The 21,516-nt window shown below is 43.1% G+C and overlaps 1 protein-coding gene across 1 annotated transcript in view; it reads left to right on the forward strand.

Annotated features, from left to right (window-relative positions):
• The window catches only part of ANKRA2 (ankyrin repeat family A member 2), a 118,026-nt gene that overhangs the window by 71,582 nt on the left and 24,928 nt on the right, over positions 1-21,516 (forward strand). Inside the window, exons 7-9 of the mRNA XM_086960793.1 lie at positions 7,740-7,865; positions 13,036-13,102; positions 13,197-13,277. Of these exons, the coding sequence (XP_086816919.1) occupies positions 7,740-7,865; positions 13,036-13,102; positions 13,197-13,277 (274 nt within the window). The remainder of the gene's footprint in view (positions 1-7,739; positions 7,866-13,035; positions 13,103-13,196; positions 13,278-21,516) is intronic.

Raw genomic sequence — 21,516 nt, forward strand, 5'->3', positions numbered from 1 at the left:
GAGGCGGAATCTGGTCTTGGAGGTTGAATATTTAAAGCTCTTAGTGTTTGATCCAAGTCTGCTAGCAAAAAGATTAAATACAGGTATATCCCTCTTTGATCCCTTTGGTGGAGTGGCATAGATCTTATCAGTTGGCTTTATGCATATATTTATTCTCATGGACACCTAAGGGTTCGAATGTTATTTTTGGATAGCTTTCAGTAAGAAAGGTTATATTTTTAGAGCTTTAAGTTTCACATAGTGGTCAGGTGGTGTCTCAATGGAGGGGAATATTTTATTTTGTCAAAGCCATCCTTCCCCAAGATGACACATAATTATGCAGCATACAGTATTACCTGTTCTGAACCGTTTTTCTCCACTGATGAGATGTTGTTAATTTAGTTTGAAAACTCATTATGCAAACAGTTTGCTTCCTGAAGAGAACATAGGATTGGATTACCTTGTGTACGTATTGTCTTTGTGGTCGCCCCGGTCTTGTGCACAGGTATCAATACTAAGCTCCTTCAAGCATTGGGCACAGTACTTAATTTGTGCCGGTGGCCGTTTGGCATCAGCAGGACTCCTCAATGGGGACGCAGGCTTCTGCCTGTTGGTCCTGCAGAAAGTCCCAATCCTATGTTAAGTTCATCTTCCTTGGGCTGGCGCTGCCTTTCTTTGTCTCGTGTGAGGCCTTCCAATGCCATACACCATGCCCCACATGTACACCCAAAGCTACTACATTTAAACAACGTGGCCTGTCACACCCCAGCAGAGTCTTCACTTGAAAGGCAAGGGCTAGCGCACTTTCGCAGTGCGTCTACCAAGTATAGTAACTGCATAGCTAGATAAATGTGTCCTCTAATCAGCATGTCCACTCCTTTCCCTCACTTAACTTCAACTACTTTTGAAAGTCAGCTGAAAGGGAGAAGAAAATATGCAGGCTGGCTTTGCAGTCTTGTGTTTCAGTTTTTCCCATTAGGTTTCCAACCCTAACAGTAAAAGTGCTGCTCTTGTTAATCTTTGTCTCCAGGCAGTTGAAATGTATTAAAAACACCAACCCTTGGCACACATTTCAGGAATATATTTTGCAAATGCCCTTTCTCCCTAGTTTTGTTCCCTTATATATGCTTGCTAGTTAGACCTGCTTTGATAGCACAGCTGTCTGCAATGCGTATTGCTATCAGTTCTTTAACATATACGTAGAGTGTGCTTTAGCTTTAACCAGGGGAGTAATATTCTCTTACCTCATATTATTGGCTTGTTGGTGTATCATTCCACCTTCAAGAAGTGTTGCTATTGGAATGTAGAAAGGACTATTTTACACTCGAAAAGTGCACTCCATCATTTTACTGATTGGTTCATTTAATTATTTTCTTCTATTTGCATTTTATACAGAAAGCAATCCTACTTAGCCATTTTTGTCCAGTATAGGCTAAGCCGATAACACAGTTTTAATGTGCTAAACAGCATTTGTGCATGCAGTGCTTTTAAATAGCATATGCAAATATCTGTGTTTGTCTGTGTCGGTACATTGAAGCTAGATCTATTGGCTTTATCAGTGCCTTTATTTTTTGATTCTCTTTATTGTTCACTATCATAAGAAGGAGGTTGTGCACATTTGCAACAATTGCAAGACCGTATTTTACAACTCTTAGCACAGTGCAAAGGGTAAATAAAACTGGTGCTGAAAACTGAAACCTTGATGTTATCTGGGTTTGTCACTTTAGTGTTTTGCTTAATCTCATTCTTACTTAGGTCTTGCTACTAACACCCCGTATATACTTTGTGAGGCACTTTCATTTCCCCCTCCATACCCTGGCATAGATACTGCCTTTTGTTGTAGTGTAGGCAAGCTACTTTTCACCCAACTCATTATTACTCTAGTACTGCTACGAACTTGATGAGGCATTTTACTTCCTCCTACCTCCATTCCTATTTCATCCCACCTACTGACTCTTGGTGTTACCTTGGAGAGCCAGATTACTTTCCTGCATGTTACAGGTCATCCCCATAATGTTCTAGATTTCATATTACCGGCTTGTGGTCAGGCGGCACTCTGAAAACCCTCCCAACTCAGAAAATGTCCAACAACCAGAGGACCAGGCGAGACCAGTGTGGTTTGGCAAGTGCAGTCTCAGCATGTTTTCATGTCGGAATGCACTGTAAACGTAAAAAAACATCAAATTTCTTTTACTTTCCGCGCAGATTCAGTATTTGGCCTTGGCTGTCACTCTGTAAGATCTACCCATCCCAGAAATTTCTGAAAAGTAGAGACACAGGAAAGTTCAGGTTGGTGGGGCTTGAATGGATCCCAGCACCTTCCCTACCCAGAATGCCCTGCAAATATATGGGTCCAGGGATGAACAAAAAGACTACAATTTCCCCACATTTATCTGGCAGGACTCTCAGAAAGTTCCAGCCAGTGGCAAATATCTTATCATCCTACATTCTCACATTTTTCTAAAGGGAAAAAAGTAACCCATATGTGTGGGTGGGCCTAATGCACATGACAGAAACGAACCAAGACTGTAACCATGTGATGTCTCGGTTTTGACTCATTCCTATCCGTTACAGGTATCCCACCCACTAATGTCGAGTACTGCTCTCATCCACTTCATCTGGAGAAGTGTGGGAATGATGGATGCTGTGACCTTTACTATTTAGTCCAGGTTCTGGAGTTGTCTACCATATACCAGAGGGTTTTTTCACCTATACTTTGACAACTCAGGACATTCGAATTGTGAAAAACGGGTGGAATGGATGCAAACCCCAAAACCCTGGATTCTCACTGCCCATGTTATGACTTCCTTAGGTGCTTGTAGAACTTGAGCCCATAAACTAAAGTCACCTCCTTTGAAAAGCAAGAGGAAGTTGGATGAGAAAACAAAATACATGTACTTATTTTCCGATTCCCGCAATATGTATCTGTTATTTAAAGTATGTTGCGAGTTTTCTAGGTCGTTGGGAACATCTAATCTTACTCTTGTGATCTACAACCAATATTTGTATGAAACATATAGTTATTCTTACGTAGCATAGGCTACTCTGACATCTAATCAAATATATCACAAGTACTCTTACATTTAGTGTGTAATTCACAAGGGACCTGTTAAGCCAAAATCTCTTTTTCAATTTTCAATTTTCTGAAAATCGCAAATCTGCTCGGCGAGCCCGATGCCTTGCTACTGAGGCACGTCACTCCTCCCACTTCTCTGGTCACACGCACAGAGCTTCTTCCAGGCCGTGCTTCCCGGGAGCCTCGGACATGGTATGCGATCCGCAACCTGCGAGATGAAGGTCGTAGAGGTTCGAGGCCGCTTGTAGCGGAAAGGTGCTACAACATAAGGAGCCATGGAAGAAACCCATAGGGAGACTGCGGGCACCTTGATTATTGATCTTTTACCACTCGTGAGGACATGTGCAGCAGATACAGGAAACTGCTGCTTGAACTTGTGGCCCTGCGGTGAGAGGTAAAACGTGGGTAAAGCAGGGAGCCCCTTGATGCTGTGGTCGGTGTTGAAGTTAGAGGAGGTTTTCATTGGACTAGAGGAGGTGTCTTCCGGATTTGCCCCGTATGGATATTGGAGTAGGTGCCTTTGCACACTGGTGTTGGGAGGTTTTGTGGTTGCCAGCAAAGCAGTGGCTCCCATATTATAAGTACTCTTTCTGTACAGTGTCCATATAGCAGACCTATTGTGACCCACAGTGTAGAAGCCAGAGACACTCATTCTTGGGTTTTGGATTGTGAAGCATGGTTCCATAGTTATGGGAGGGTATTTTAATTTCATACAATATTTAGGTCTAGACACTTCAAATAAGGGTAAACAGCAATTAAAACTAAAAACTGCTAAATTGTTAAGAATTATGAAAGAAGATTACGCCCTATTAAATCCTTGGCCGGTAGACCACCCATACTCTACCTAGTTTACAAGCTATTCAGCTAGTTTTAAAACAGCTTCATCATTGGATTTGTTTTGGATAAATAAGCAACTTGTAAGAGGGGAATCTGACATTTTCAACTCTTTTTCAGACCATTCTCTTTGGTAATATATTTACCCACTCCCCCAAAAAATAATATCTGGTGGTACTTTGATAAAGCATTGTTCTCGGATCCAATATGGATTTCTGAACCTAATGAGTTTATCCAGTGATTTTATGGAGAGAACTTGAATACAGCATCAGGTTTTATGGTATGGGAAGCTTTTAACCCCTTGGGCGTGGCCGCGATTCTGCGGCTGTTTGTAAGAGTGGGCGGGTTCATGACTGCCCCCAGCCGTCATCAGCACACGAGCACCGTGATGCATGACAGCTGGGGGCCGTCATCAGCATGGTAGGGGTTAAGGCCTCTTTTCGAGGGCAGATGATTGCATTTAAAGCTAATTTATATAAACTGAGGCAACGTAAGATTGAAGGACGTCAGAAAGCTGTAGATCGAGCTGGGGAGATATTGCGTTCAGGCCTCAACAAGATCCTGAGGAGAAGGCGCTTCAGCAAGAACTGCTAAAGGCAAAAGAGCAACTAAAAAACGTTTTTATTCTCGAAGAGTTCTCGGGGAACAAAGCATTCCAACAGAAAGTATGTGATGAAAGTCAGCAGATAAGTACAGTTTTAACCTGGCCTACTAAAACACAACAGAGTAGGCAATTAATTCCACAAATAAGAGATCCGAGCACTGCGAGTCTGGTTAGTGATAAAGATAGAATTGCCCAAATGTTTGTTTCTCATTTTAAGAAAATTTATGCTGAGGCCCAGTTAGTTAATATCCAGGATCTCGAGAATGATTTTACTGAAGTCCAGTTGCCCATGATTTCCAAGGAATGGCTAGCGTTAAGGCAAGTGGTAACAATGGAATCCCGTATAAGCTGGTTTTGGATGCGCTTTCTCCTTTTTTCGATACCTCTGTACAATCCGATTATGGATTTGTTTCCCATCTATGACAGATTTAAGGAATTTGTTGTGATTACTATTTTGAAGAAGGATAAGGACCCAAGTTCCTATCACCCAATAAGCCTATTAAATGTAGATTACAAGCTTTTTATGAGAATTTGGGCAAATAGGATCTCAGGATGTGCACAACAGGTGGTCCATGCGGACCAAACAGGGTTTTTGCCCGGTAGGTCGATGTCTGCTAATACCTTTTTCTGATGCAAGTGGTTGATTATTTTTCAGCCAAGAACGATAGAGCGGCTATTTTAATGATGGATGCGTAAAAAGCTTTCGATCTTGTGGATTGGCAGGCCCTTTTTTTTTTATTTTAGGGAAGTTTGGTTTTCCACTTCGCCTGATAGAGATGTTAAGAGGAATCTATAATGGGGCAGTTGCAAAGATAATTATAAATACTGAACTGGCGGGTGAGGTGGTGATTAGGAGGGGTACCAGGCAGGGCTGCCCTCTGTCTTCCCTTCTATTTTCTTTTTTTATTGAGCCTTTGGCGATAAGGATCCGTTATAATACATCAATATTGGCTCCGCCAACAGGGATGGCAAAAATTAAGTTGTTTGACGATGATATGAATTTATATCTGAATCCAGATAAGGCAAACATTCGGGACGCGCTGGGGAAAATCCATGCAGTTACAGCGCTGGGGGGGATATACGGTTAATTACGCCAAAAACAGAGCTCCTTTTGTTTAACTCAGTGGAGGCTGATCTTCCCGAAGGGCTAAACTTTTTGCAATTACGACCTATTCGGTATCTGGGCTTATATGCTACAGCTGATTTTTCTCAATTGTTTCAACTAAACTATGTGAAATCACTTAATAAAATAAAAAGCTTTCTAGAAAGATGGTCGCTATTATCTCTGTCTATAGTAGGCCAAGTCTCCCTAGTAAAAAAGTCTATACTTCCCTTGCTGGCATTTTTGTTTCTAAATCTTCCTTTAAAAATACCAATTTGATATTTTAATGAAGTGGATAAAGTAACCGTCAGTTTATATGGGGATAAAATAAACCTTGGGCCAAATTATCTATTTTACAATTAGACATAGAGCGGGGGGCTAGAACTACCTAATTTTTCCACTAATTATCAAGCTGCGTTAGTCAGTTTACTAACTCAGCTAGCAGCCCCTTCCTCTAAATTTGATAATTTGATGTTAATTCTTATGCTAACAGAAGGCGCTGTTAAGCTACCAGCATTACTGCACACTACAAAGTTACCCAAGAAAACAAGATATAAGGTTGTAAATATAATTGCAAATCATACTCAGCGGTTCTATAAAACCTATAATGTTCCAACATGCCACGCATACACCTCTCTTTGAGATTTTGAGCTATGGGGTCTCCAGCTTTCTCAAAGGGGACTGCAGTCATATAACAATCCAGGCTTTTGTAAGCTAGGCGATTTCTATAATGGTACCCATTTGAAAGCATGGCAGTCATTTGTATCGCAATTCGAACTCCAAAGTCGAGACCTGTGGTTAAGTTTTAGACAAATAACATGCTTTCTTAAAAGCAACTACACATTGATTAATGAGAGGGAAAGGACAATCTTGAAAGCGTCCTTTCATATGAGTGGTGTTCGAAACTGGTATCGGCTACTGCGCCAGGGTACAAAAGAGAGGCTCATTGAGGTAATGCTCCCTAAAATTGCTCAGGAAACTAATTGTCGGTTTAACATTCAGGAATGGCAGCTTGTGTGTGAGTTTGGGAATAAAGCATTGAGTGCAGCAATCTTCAAAAGAATTTCCTTTTTTAGATGGCTGCTCTATTACACTCCCCTTAGATTACATAAATGGTTCCCATCAATTCCTAATCAATGTTTTATATACAGTTTGGCTGGGGCAGGAGATTGAATACATATATTTTTTTATATGTCCTAGATTGCAACTCTTTTGGGAAGAGGTGTTTAGGTTTATTAGTAATTGTATGTCTATGGTTATCCTACCCACAACGTTGCTGGCCTTATTTGGGTTTTCTCACACAGGTAGTCAGATACCAAAATATAGGCAATACCTCGTTTTCATAGCAAGAGCGGTAGCCAGATCCTTTGTGTTGCAAACCTAGCGATCACTGGGGGTACCTACAATGGTCCAGTGGCTCCCTAAGATGGACCAGACCTGTCAATCTGAGGAGGCCTACGCAAAAAGGGTAAGGGTGCTTCTTAGATTTAGTGCTACTTGGGAGGGCTATCTTTTGGTTACCCATGCAGTTTAGAGCAATATTTTATGTACTTTGTTAACTTTATAGTAAGTAATTGCAGAATAACAATACATAACTACATTAGTTCTGAAATGCACATTTGTGTAAACAAAACATATCTATTTTCTGGTAATGTATTCGGACCCGGAAGTGTGTACATGCTACCTTGGGTTATTGTGTGTAGAAAAACATCAGCTACCTATGCTGGCGACTTATAGAATTCTTTTTGAAAACTCCTATAGAATTTCTTGATTATAGATTACGCTAAGGGTGCATATTCCTGCCTTAGTTCTAACCCCAGCTTTTTGTTATTTTCTACATAATGCAATGTTATTGTTTGGGCTGTTTAATCGGTGGCTGAAAATATTTAGCACTTGATTTACTTTTAATCACAAATACGCCTTAGGGAAAATATTATGGAAAGAGGGAAGAAAAATAACAAAGTAGCAGGTAATTGCAGGCTTACCAGCGTTTCAAGAACTTCCTGTAGTCAAGATAGTCTTACTCGCACAACCTTAATAAATACATATTAAGGGCCAGTCCACAAAGACATTCATGTGTTACTGTCTGACTGTAAGACTTTTAAGGTGATCTTGTAATAAAACATTCTACTTTTTTCCATCAGGCTGCAGATCCACACATTCTTGGGAAAGGAAGAGAGAGTGCACTGTCACTAGCTTGTAGTAAAGGATACACTGATATCGTCAAAATGCTGATTGAGTGTGGAGTTGATGTAAATGAATACGATTGGGTGAGTCTCATTTAAACATATGAATAGGAAGTCTCTTTGATAGTTAAAGTGGGCTTTTACCTGTGTATGCCATTTTTCTTCCAGGGTCTTAGATAAACATACAGAGCGAAACCGCACCATTTAAGTTCCTTTTCACTTATTCATGTGATTCTGCTTGCTATCTTTAGTCATAAGACACAAATTGTCTTGCTGAACTTTATCATAGTCTTTAGTGAATTTGGTTACGACAATATTAAAGTTACAAACCTTCTGATGGGTACTTCTAACTGTATATTCCTCATTTTATTAATATCATTCAGATGTCAAACTAGATATGGAAATTCAAAAGTAGTACTACTATGAACCGATAGGTGGCGAAGTGTGGCTCTGTAAGGAGTGGGCCGCATTCAACGGCCACCCAGACATGCTGACGTCAGTGCCTTGGTTTTGTGCCTTGAGTCACGGATCTGAGCTTTATTCCTTTCATCTTTAATGCCATTTTTCACAGAATGTTTTCTTTTACCAGTGTGCAAGGGAACTAGGTTTGTGGGTTTCTCAGAGGCAAAGAAAGGCAAGGCAGTGCCGAAGAGAGCTATGGATAGTACTCCACATTCAAATCTTCTATGTTTTAGCAAAAACACTGCCCTTCCCAAAAGGTTATAGGCTTATTCCGCTCAAGCTAAGGCTGCTAATACTGCATTAGCATTCGGGGTACCTGTTCTGGATATCTGGCAGGCTGATTTTGTGGGCATCAGTGCACACGTTCACAAAGCACTACTGTCTTGACAGTCTGGTCCATAGAGATGAGCAATATGTCTGTTCGGTCCTGCATTACTTTTTGGCTTGAGCCATTCCACAGACCCACCACCGTGGGAAGTATGGCTTTATTATCTGTTCACAAGGTTAGGAATCTGTGGTTAGAATTATCCATCAAGAAGAGAAAGTTACTTACCATTGGTAAAGTTCTTTGTTTTGGATGCTTTATCTAACTGCAGATTCCGCAATGCCCAGTTCTGTGAATCAACTCCTTTCCATCTACAGAGGTCCCAAACAAGAGATCTGCTCATTGGTCAAGCCAATTTGCTGATGGAATCTGCATCTTAAAGCGTGAACAAGCCGTTGAAAGCAGCTTATGTCCACACACCTCGGTGAGGCTTATATGCAGCCTAACTCATTACTTCTGGAGTGAAAAGACATTGGTGCAGAACCGCACAACGCCACCTAACAGTGTACAAGAGTACTGCTTTTGAGTTCTTGATCTAGTCAGACACCTGAGAGAATATTCACAGGTGAGGAATCTGCAGATAGAGTATCAACCAGAAAGAGCATTACCAAAGTTAAGTCCGAATGAAGGGGCCACTTCATTCGAGCCATCTTGAACATGGTGCTCTTCCAAGCTTTGCCCCCTCCTCAACGAATCCAGGACATGCGGTCAATGATCCCAATGTTTTAACCATTAGCCTTAGTCTCGGTGAGAGCGGCTCTGACATTTCTTGGCATCCTGCTTGTGGGCCAAGACAGATGGCACATTCAGGCTTTGCAGTGAGATCTGAAGTCTCAGTGGGCTCAGCACCAAAGCAACTTGTCAGATTTCCTTAAGATGTCGAAGGAGACACCAAAAGAACTGCAGTGGTGGCGGCTTAACCACAATTGGAACAGCGGCAAACTTATTTCCGTACACCAGCCAGAGCTGATTGTTGTGATGGATTGATGGATGGTGGATAGGAAAGGTCATCTGGGAGAGGTAAAGATCAAAGGACTCTGGTTTCTGATGGAGGCTCGCCTCCACATCAATCTGCCAGGGTTGCAAGTGATCCGCTTGGCACTAATCAGCATTCCTCCCTAATGTCAAAAGGGAATGAATACAGGTTCTCCCGGACAAGACGATCATCATGTTGTGTTAAAACAAGGTGGCGTGGAATCGTGGGCCCTGTACAAGGAGGCTGTGCACCTCTAACAGTGGTGGAACTCTCAGGGCACCTCCCTGACTGCCCAGCACACGACAGAATCTTCAAATGCCAGGGTGGATGAACTCCGCTATCATTGTCTAGCAAATCACGACTGGGAGTTACACTCGGAGGTGGCACAGGGTACCTGTCAGCACGGAGAAGGAACTTAGCACGATCTGTTTGCCACCACGGAGAATGAGCAGTGTGAATGTTTGAACATTGGAACTCCAAAGGCAGCCATCCTTCTGAGACTCCATCAGCCAGCATTGGGTTCAGGGCTCATGTACACCTTTCTGCACTTCCTCCCCTTCCCAAGGTGCTGAAAAAGATCAAGATAGACCGGGCCCTCCTAGTATCTGTGGACTGGGTGAGGTGAGTGTGGTACCTCGAACTTCTGGCCATGAGCATGTGTCCTCCTCTAATATGGCTGATCATTCGTTGCTGCAGAAGGGCCAAGTCTAACACCAGAGCCTGCATAACATGCACCTCCATGTGTGGAGATTGTACAGCAACAGTTGATTTCTTTTGATTTTTCTGTTGAAGTGATCGGTGTTATCCAAGCAGCCAGGTGTCCATCTACTAAATCTGTTTATGCATGGCACTGGGAGAAGTGTATTGTCTGATGTTCCTCATGAGTCATCCAACGCGCTGGATGCAGTTATCGGATGTTTTCCATAGCCCACCGAGGCCTTGGTTTGGCAACAGTTAAAGGTTACCTTTTTCAGGTTGGCCATCTTGCATTTACCTGATCTGCGTACCTTCATGTCACCTGTTGCCTGATGCGTGTTTTTTTAAAGCGGCTGATCAACATATTCATGCCAACACTGTTTATGATGCCAAAATGGAACCTTAGTTTGGTACTCATTTACCTAACATACACTCCCTTCGAACCAATGCACAGTTGTCCTCATCGCCCACTAACCATCAAGACAATACTCCTCATCGCCATAATATCAGCCAGGTAAGTGAGTGAACTCTAAGCATTGTCTGTGGTACCATCTGCTTCCTTCTTCTTTTAGTCTTCCGGAGTAAAGCGGCATTCCTGCCCAAGGTAGTCATGGCCTTCCACACTGGGCAATCCATTACTATGCTTACTTTCTGTGCACCTCCTCATCCCTCCAAAAACGAAGAGAAGCTCAAACGTCTCGACCCTAGGAGGGCCCTCCGTTTCTATATTGAATTTACTACAGATTACTTACAGCATGACCCATTTTTCATCTGATTCTCTTGAGCTACAAAAGAAAGAGCTAGAAAAGTGAACCAACTGCCAATAGTTTGTGTTATGCATCAGGATCTGCTGTTGGTTTGCCAAAAATCCACCCCCAGAAGGCCTGTGCCCTCATTACACAAGAGCAAAGGTTGCTACCACTGTGCTGAGACGCACTGCGCCAGTCATGGACATTTGCCAGGCCGATACATGGGCGTCTTTTCACATGTTCACAAATCACTTCTGCCTGGCAGGACAGGTAGTTTGCCATCTTTCTTGTAGGATTTCCTGGTCTGAGCCATTCCACAGACCCACCCCAGGGGAGGTTTAATGCTTTGGTATCTATTCACCAAGCAAGGAATCTTCGATTAGAAGATTCTATTAGAAGAACAAGTTACATACCTTCCTCACCGACCTACCCTCCTCCCCATTTTGAGGAATAGATTCACACTTTCCATCAATAAGATTGCCATCTGGAAGTCTGCACACTGCCATATTCTGATTTCAATGGCACTACATCCTTGGGCTTGTATGAAGATTAGAAAGTGACTGACCTCAGCGCACGGAGGTGGCACAGATATTGCAGCCCGCCATCATATCCAGGGCGTTCTAGACTCCACGCGGAGTCACATGACGCCATCTACGGAGGCGCTGGGGAATTTCTGCGAAAGTTTCCTGGTCCAGTCCGGCACTTAGGGAAATTCACAAGGCGAGAAAACTACGGTTCGATTTATCAGGAAATAAAATCTAAGCATTTTGGAAGTGACAAAGAAATCAGACTGCCAAGTTATTAAAGACTGGAGTCCCCATCATTTCCATTTCAACTACTTTTTTGATGGTAGGCGTGCATAAAATACTTATCCATTTGCCTATCAAATGAATTTAAAATCAAACAGCTCGCCTTGTTAAAAAAAATGTATTCATGCAAATCAACTCTTACAATGCCACTTACTGATGTGCGAGGAAATTGCTACGAAAGTTTCCAGATCCAATCTGATGCCCGTGGATATTCTTAAAGTAAGGAGTATGCATTTAGATGGTCTCTACCACCACATAAGGCGTTACCCAAGGTAAGTAATTTGTTCTTTAAGTGAATAAGCGTGAGCTTTGTTAGAGATAACCTATATGCTTGACCGTCAATTTCTTAAGGAAGATTTTGTTTAAAAAACGTATCAGGAACTACTTTATAGGATAGGCATGTGCCACATCGTCTTTAGAATCTGATAGTTTTTTTTCTACATTTGGTGTACATTTTCGGGTCTTTTTTAGGGTGAGGGTGTGAAATGTACAAATATTTCCAAAAGAACACTTGGGGAGTGTAGCGACTTCCCAAATTTGTACAGTCTTTATTTCCAACCGTTATTTTGATTGTAGAGGCTAAGCTTTGCACTTTGGTATCTTGAGCCCTAGGTTTAGATTCCAGCTTTGACACGACTGAAAATGGTTTGATTCTAGGCGAATCACTTAATCTCCCTGTGCCTAAAATAGTGTACGTTTGTGTAGTGCAGTCCTAAACCTGTGAAATGAAATTTAATTGTGTGATTCAAAGTTGTAAACCTCCACCTCTTTTTTTATAATCTTATGCTCCCATGACGCAAGGTACTGTGTCACCAAGCCGCCCCCACCCCCCCAACCCCCTTCCAGCTAGGTTTGGGCTATACAAAAACCTATATAGGTACAACATTTGGCTTGGAAGTCATTGGCTTCTTTAGTGAATGGTAGTCTGGGGTCTTTTATAAGTTTTTATTGTCTGACAATGTGAAAATTATACAGGCAAGGCACACAATGACAACACATCTCTGATATTACAAATAAATATACATTTGCCTTTATTATTCCCTCCACGTTTGCCAGTTATTTAACTGCCCCAGTAAACCAGCTTTCACTTTGTGTTTTCACGAACTTTTTTACATTGGAATGTATTGCACCTAAGCCTTACTTTTTAAGATCTAATAATATTGTAGTCGCCATGGGTTGATCCATTAAGCTGCATAGAAGACCTTTAAATATTATATGCTTTTCTGTATTCTTGCAGAATGGTGGGACACCTCTGCTGTATGCTGTTCATGGAAATCACGTGAAGTGTGTACGAATACTTTTAGGTAAAGATCAACATGTATTTCACTTAGGAACTAATATGTTCAAGACTTCTCTTATTGATTAAATAGTGTGGTCCATTGTTCATCTTTTATTTAGAAAATGGTGCTGATCCAACAATTGAGACAGATTCCGGATATAACTCCATGGATTTGGCTGTAGCTCTGGGCCACAGAAGTGGTGAGTTTTTATTTTTTCGTATTTTTCTAAATGTAAAATTCTCTTCAACTAAGACCCCTAAAATGTTTTATTTTTACTCCAAAATATTTCACCTGTGTTTTAAGTCTCGTTTTATGGTTGTTTGCTCAGTACTAAAATGTTAATTTCTATGATGTAATTTAAGCAGGACCAAGGTAGTGATTTCAATATGGCTGATCTCTCAAGTTGCCCAGTGGGCGAAAATCATGTACCAGAATGTGGCTTGAGCTGTTTCCAGCCTAGACGTTTGCAATCAATCCTCTCATCACTCACCGTTTGTGTTTTCTTCAGTACTGTGCATAATTGTGACGGATATGTCCAGACCCAAGTCCTATACTCCAGGTCTCAAGCTGTTCCTACCTTACTGATGAGTAGGCGAAACTGGTCTAGGGTTGTTTGTGTTACTTTTCAGAGACAATGTGGCCTAGCAGTTGGGCTGGAGCAGGACCAAATAGATATAGTTGATCTCTCTCTGATGTGGAGTCTTGGCATAAAAACTGTGGGATAGAATACAGTTGCAGTCCTTGCCAACGGCTGAAACTTTTCCAGGCACATCACTAATGAACTGTGTGGAGTTATTTTTTTTATTTATATTATTGCGACTTCCCAAGTGCGATATGTATGCCAAAACATGGGCCCATGCTTATTCTACCAAAAGCTGAAGCTATACCTCACTTTTGAAACCTGACTGATCTGTGGGTTGCTTGCGTTGCTGTTAAGAGGGGACCTAGTCTAGCAGTTTTCATTTGCATATAGATGGTTTTGAAATGGGTGGATTGGACTGCCAGTGGCTGAGACTTTTGCAGCCATTCCACAAAATACCTTGTCTCTTCCACGTAGCCTCACTTAGAAACAACAAAAGTGGAGTATGAGTCGCTATATAAAAATTAAGTTATTGCACATTCAGTTTTATTCATCCGACTAGTTCAAACTCAGTAACGTAAAGCATCTTTGCAGCATGAATTTAAGTTTCTTTTTTTTTTGTTTAACAGATTTCACCTCAATAATAAAATCTAATTGTTCTCCACCATTGTATCTTTCATATATGCACATCGTCGGGCTGGGAATCCAATGTAAGTCTGACCAGCAGTAAACTTTGTTAAAGTAACCGCAGTGTTTGGTTAAAAGCGCATCTACCTCATTTGAAATAATCCACATTTTTGCTATTGAGGTGTAAGTGATAAGCTTCCATAGCTCAGATTTTTACTGCATGTCATGTGTGAGGGAATCTCTGAGAAGAGCCCTTCCCCAACCTCCCAGTGACCTTATCCTCTTACTTTCATGAGCTAACGAGGAATTGAACCACCCTTATCTTTAACTTTCAAAGTACTGAAGCATGATTTAGGGTAATTTTGTGGGTAAGCTCAATTTCCAGGGCCAGGAAGACCCGTGCTCTGTCACCACCAGCATCATGACTGACAGAAAAAATCTCTTTTCAGCTCCTGCAATGCCCGTGGACATAAAACGATCTATCTTATGACTCACATGAGCAATGTATTTATTGCTTTTATCCAGTGCACAAGGCTTCACGCTTTGATGTTGGTGGAGCCTTTCCTCCCAAGACTTTGAAAGACAAAGAATAGGCTGGCACTATATTTACTGATGAAAAAAAACATACCCTTCATCTAAGGGGAATGACCCTTTGTCTGGGGTTGAATCCATGAAAAGTGCTTCTTGCCAAGCACTTCCACAAAGGCAGCACAGAAAATGAAATGCAGAGTTCCCAGAGCTGTGCTTACAACCAACGTCCTCACAGGAAAAAACTGGAGTTTCCTTAGAAAAACCCTCAAGGAACGGCAAACTCCATCCAACCTGTGCAAAAGGCTGCACAAACGTCTAGCGTTCTTGACAACCTAACTGAACTGCCATCCTCACTGGTCATCCTCGTCAACATGGAAGGAAAAGGCCACTGTTGTAATCCACCTCGTCAATGACATACCCCTTTTTAACTATCGGACAAGCCTTCTTGACTACTGAGAAGAGAACGTTGTTGATGACATCCCTGTTGCCAACCCTTCTTTCACCATCTCTGGCAAACCCAGGAATTATGCACACCACCTTAGCGACCATACAGCCATTGCCATATTTTTCAGCGCCAGATACCTTCTCACCTAGAAAGGTGACAGCAAGTGTTTCCACTAAGATTTTTGACTGAGCTAGAGGAAGATCTAGGCGGTCAGGACATTACATCTGAGGCGTCATACAGTTCTATGCAGCTGAATGTGTACTACATCATTGGATTTGAGGAAGAGGCCTTAGAGGAAGAGAACATATGTGCGGCAGGTTGTAAACTGGAGACATACGCTGGAGTTTGCGCAGAAACCACCTGTCTGCCCACCTAAAAAGGAACATCATCTTCACCTTCGGGGTCTACAACAGGAAATTCTCCACTTACTTCTCAAAGGTGTGAGACAGAGGATCCAGATATCCCAGAAAGACCAGGATTTTTTCCCCAGATTATTTTTGAATAAAAAAAAAAAGAAAACCGCACAACCAAGACTTTTTCTTGCTTAACGAAGTATATTACCTGACCTGTCTAGACCTTCAGGATACTTATTTCCACATCCCTATACACCAGAAACACAGGAAATACCTCTGCTTTTCGATGGCGTGCAGCACTATCCATCCATTCATTCAACAGGCTTCCGTTCCGCCTCTAATCATTACCCTGGATTTTTACCCAGTGTCTAGCGCCACTTACTGCCTTCCTCTGATTACAAGGCCTCGAAATGTACATGTACTTGGACGGCCTGCTCTTCAAGGTTCTGTCAAGAGAAGGAAGAAAGGCTTCTACTGCTGCCTGCATCATTTTGTTTCACAGGTTGGGACTGACACTAAACGTCAACAAGTCCTCTGTAGAACCAGTAACAAGGCTTCAATTCTTGGTAGCAATACTGGACATGCAGTTGGGAAGGGTGTTTCCTTTTGTGGAGAGGAACACAGCTGAAGCTCCAAGTCATGGTGAAGGACTTCTGTGCCAAGCTGTCAGTTAAGGTCAGGCAATACAAATCTCAGCTGGTCCTAATGCCATCCTGCATTTGCCTTATAACCTATTGCAGGCTATGGGTGAGGCCTGTTCAACAAGAACTGGACAATCAGTGGAAGCAAATGGATGGCTCATGGAACAACATAGTCCTAGTCACTAGATGGCTGAAGCAGGCACTGCTATGGTGGAGGCTCCCCACAAATTCCTATGTAGGCCTCTTTTTCCACCCTTCATCAGACCTAGTATTGCTAACGGTGGTTGCCTCCACAGGGTGCTGGGGAGGTCACATACAGGAACTGTCGACCAGATGCCTGTGGTCTGATGCAGAAAGAATGTTCCACATCAATTTCCTGGAGCAGTGTGCCATAAGACTGAACCTGCAATCATTCTTCTTCAGATTGGTAGGTCAAGCAGTCTTCATCACGACAGACAAAACAATGTCAATATTTTACATTTCCAAGAATGAATAGTTGCATCTGCTATTGGGCTCTACCTTCTGGCCAGGTCAGCATCACTGAGGGGGACTTACCAGGACTGAAAAGGATCAGGTAGTCACACTCCATGCTATCACACTGCCACAAGCGGGAGCACCTTCAAAAAGAACAATTCATCGACCGAATGCAGAACAATGTCATACATTCACCCCAATACAAAGATCTGGGCCTAAATCCATCGTTTTTTTTGCTCACCATGCCATTCCAGTTTGGATCCAGCCATATAGAAATCAGTCTTCATCAGTCTCCAATGGGTACAGTCCAGTCCGAACTGCCAGGCCAGGTCCTCCCTGGACTGGAAACAAGCATCCTAGGACCGGTTTCGGGCTTTCTGCCCTCATCAGCCAGGATAGCTTGACACCAGTGGCATGGAGAGCACAGGACCCATGTCTGCGCATACCCGTCCACTTGGGGTGACAAATGTAAAAAGAACAATTTATGCACAGAATGCAGAACAATGTCCTACATACACCCCAGTACAGAGATCTGGGCCTAAATCCATCTTTCTTTTCCTCACCATGCCATTCCATTTTGGACCCAGCCATATGCAAATCACTCTTGACCCTGTGCCCAATGGGAATAGTCCAGCCCGAACTGCCAGGCCAGGTCCTCCCTGGACTGGAAACAAGCTTCCTAGGACCGGTTTCGGGCTTTCAGCCCTCATCAGCCAGGATGCGGGAGCACCTTCAGCATTAAATGGACTAGATCTTCCACAAGTGGGGCTGTTCCAGACTCTACTTGTTCGCCATCCTTAACAACAAGAAATGCCAGCTGTACGCCAGCAAGGTTTGGTTGCCAGGAAGCAAGAATACGTTGGCAATCAAATGGTTCAATTTATTTCCATACATTTTTCCTTAAATTTCCAATAATCCCCAGAGTACTAAGGAGGCGAAGGTGAATCACTGTACCCTGATTCTCAGGCCCCAGTACAGCAGACTCCTTACTGCGAACTCCTGAGTCTGTCCTCACTTAAATCAATCCCACTGAAAATGCCCTCCAGACTCCTAGTTGCAGTTTCCCCCTTCCCACCTCACCTCCCCACCCCTCCCACTTTCTGCCCCCTTTTAGCAACCAGATTCTGATTTTGGACTGAGATCTGCCTACCAGACCTCTGTGCCAGCGCTCTTTCTCTAAACAAGGAGAAGTCTATTTGTTAGGTACAATTGGCTAAGGGCTTTAGCACTCCAGCAAGTCCGCAGTAAATGGTACACCGGGTACCTAGGGCATGGTGTTAAAGAATGTCCCTAAGGGCTGCAGCATGCCACCCTAAGGGACCCACATACAAATTCCACGCAGACTGCCAGTGCAGACTGTGTGACATGGGGCAAACCATGAGTGAAAACATGACATTAAACACTTCTTTGTACAATGTCAGTCACTGCATCTAATAGATGTAAATCACCCCTACAGCTGGACTTCGAGCCCTGAGGCAGGATACATTATATTTCATGTGAGGACATATCTGCATGAGCAAATTTGCAGCTGTGATGTTTAGTTCTAATAATGCAAGTGAGCAGGGAAGCCACCTTAAAGTATGTACTGGTCACTGGTCAGAACGAGTTTTCCAGTTACTTAATGGCTTCACTAAAACCTATGGTGTTTAGTATCAAACACCTCATATTAATAAACCCACTTTGATTCCAGTGATGGATTTATTAATAGATGCATCCAGAGCGTACCTTAGGAGTACCCTCTGAACCATACTAGCCTTCTAGTGTGGTGGCTGGCTGACTGGTCCAGTCCACCCTGCCAACACAGACTAGTTTCTGACCCCAAGGAGGTGAGAGCCCGCTCTCTGAGGACAGAAACAATGCCTGCTCTCCAGGAAGACTGGTCAATCAGCATATCACGGCATGAGGCTTCAAAGGCCTCTGCCATCTGGCCTCAGGACATGCGGCAAAGTTAGCTATGGAGGCGGCATGTTGCAGTGCCAGGTTGGGCACACCTCTAGAGTGAACCTCCTGAGGTGAACACTAAATTAGGAATTCCTCCTTTTGTGTGGTGGAATTAGGAATTCTGGTACAGGGTGATACCTACTCCCGAGAGGAAGTGGCCATCTAGGGGGTGTAGTGACTCTAGCTTTTTCTGGTACTTACATCGACAAGGAGAGTAGGAGAGATACAATCATTTACTACGAAAGAGCCCTTTCTCTGCTTTACAAGGGACAAAGTCATCACACTGACCAACACTAAATTAATTCTTTTGGTCCCTACTGCCATCCATCTGAATGAGCCTCTCATTCTATGCTAATTGTTCCAAAATCCGACACCTTTAACTGAAACCTCATTGTACCTGCTGGATGTACGCGGCTGCATTAAATTTTACATGGACTAGATAGATGACATATGCTCATCTGAGCAACTGTTTGTGTCCTTCAGCCATCCAGAAAGGGACTGATTCCCCAAGCAAGGGCTAGTAGGTTAGATGTCAGCCTGCATCACTTTCTGGCACAGCAAATCAAAGTATCCACTCCAGGGCAGAGTAAGGGCTCCTTCAACCAGGATCATGGAGAGGACTGTTGTGCTGTGGGCTGGTGTGCTTTTAAAAGACATCAGACATGCAGCTACCTGGATTGTCAGGCACTTAGTTACAAAGCACTAGCGCCTGGTCATAAACACAGCAGCTGGGTCAACAGTGAGGCAGGCAGTCCTCCTTAACCTGTTTCAGTAATGATGAGCCGGCTTTCTGCTTTAATCTAAACGTTATGTACTCCTTGCTGTTCTGATACAAGCATGTGAATATAATAAAGAGCTAATGTTGGAGAAGAAATTAGTTACTTACCTATAACTCCGGTTCTCCAGTGTTAATATTTCAAATAATCTTCTTTACTAATTTATAAAAGACTGTTATAGTTACAATACCGTACCACAATTTTTATATATACAAATAGTGACTACTTCTCAGAGTCAATAGTCTCACAAAACCCAAACCCTATAACTATATGTTAGAAGCTGGATCTCTAGTTGGCAGAGGTACGCACCCTGTCCAAGTAGGGACCACAATCCTAGTCAGGGTAAGCAGTTACACACCTTAAATTAATCTGTGCTCACCCTGTGGTAGCTTGGCACAGACCAGGCAGGCTTAACTTAGGAGGCAATGGGTAAAGTATTTGTGCAACACTTAAAACAGTAAAACCACCACACAAAATAATCCACATGATGTTAGATGAATAGAGCTTAATTTATTGAGCAAAATAAGACCTAAACAACAAAAATCCAATAAGTAGAACTGGGGTTATGACTTTTTAAAGAATATCCGCAAATACAGTGTTTAAAAGCATAAAGCTCCAATCTGGGCCATCTGGTCACACTTGACTGGGGTAAATCCAAAAGTTCAGACCAACGTCGATGGAGTGTGAGTCGGATATAGGGACAACCTTGTCTCAATGGAAAAGTACCTTGGATGGAGGGTGAGACACGTCGAAGACCCAGTACGGGGATTAGAGGAGGCGATGCGTCGGCCCCTTCGAATGTAGGCGATACATTGATTCTGATTCACGTAGTCGTAGGTGCGTCGTCTGCGAACTATTTACGATGAAGGTGATGCATTGTTGCTGAGCAGCCAGCTATGCAATGTCCTGGAGCAGCGATGCGTCGGCGGTGAAGGAGGTGCTTCTGCTCCGACCGGCGCAACAACAGCGATGCATGGATTTTGCAGAAAACCCACTTCCAATGGCCCAGGACTGGAGTGGCACCACTTAGCAGGGCAGGACTCACAGTTGATAGAGTCCAGAGGCTGTAGCAGGGTTGGTAGAAATCTTTGATGTCCCTGAGAGTTCAGAACAGGAGGCAAGCCAGCAAGCCCTAAAAGTCACGTTGTCTCTGGAGATGTACAGATGCAGGTCCAGTCCTTCTCACTCCCAGACAATGAGGGCGGTAGGCAGCAGGGCAGTCCCAGTAAAGCAGGAGTCCAGCAGAGTTGACAGTCCTTTTAGGCAACGCAGCGGTCCTTTTTTGTAACAGAATGTCCTTGGGTCCAGAAGTATGCTGAAGTGGTGGTGTCAGTGGCCCAGTACTTGTGAGAAGTTGGCCTGATATATGATGCTCACTAGTTCTAGTGATCACCTTGTATCAGTCCAAACAACCCTTATGGTGATTGGTTGTAAGTCAACCTTATAGACCAGCTATCCTAGTAGCGTGGACAAAAGCAGTCTTTAGGCTAAACTCTGAATGGCATGTGAAGCCAGCTGTTTTACCACATATAACCTTTGAATACCAAATGAAAAGGACACCACACAGGTTGTTATGAAAATAAACAGTTATTTATTAACTAACATACACCTCTGAACTCTTTATGAGGTCAGAGGGCTAAGCACATGACAAACTCTTAGGAAAAATACGTTTAAGTTGCACGATTTACAATGGTGCCCTAGGGGCACGACAAACCATATACTAAGTAAGTGGAATGTGAAAGTCAATTAAAGGAATGGAGCTGTCCAGAGGTTGTAGGATCGCTGGGACCACGCTATACTAACTTGAGGTAGGTAATGGGAGGCCCACGGAGCGCGTGTGCAGAGTGTGAACTCACACGCTAGATTGAGGTGCCGGGTTTTTAGGAACCCGGTGGTGCCAGGGGATAACACCCGAAGACCTCTGAGTTCTCCCTGTTCCGGACCACAGAAACACAGAGTCTTCTAGGTGAAGTCAGAGATCGAGTTTTATTGGCTGCAACCAAGTAACATGTGTCCTAGAAGTACAACAGCACGGGTCGTAAGTTCTCAGGAGACTGTTCGTTTTTACAG

This window comes from Lissotriton vulgaris, chromosome 3_1, assembly GCF_964263255.1.
Source record: "Lissotriton vulgaris chromosome 3_1, aLisVul1.2, whole genome shotgun sequence".
Lineage (NCBI taxonomy): Eukaryota > Metazoa > Chordata > Amphibia > Caudata > Salamandridae > Lissotriton > Lissotriton vulgaris.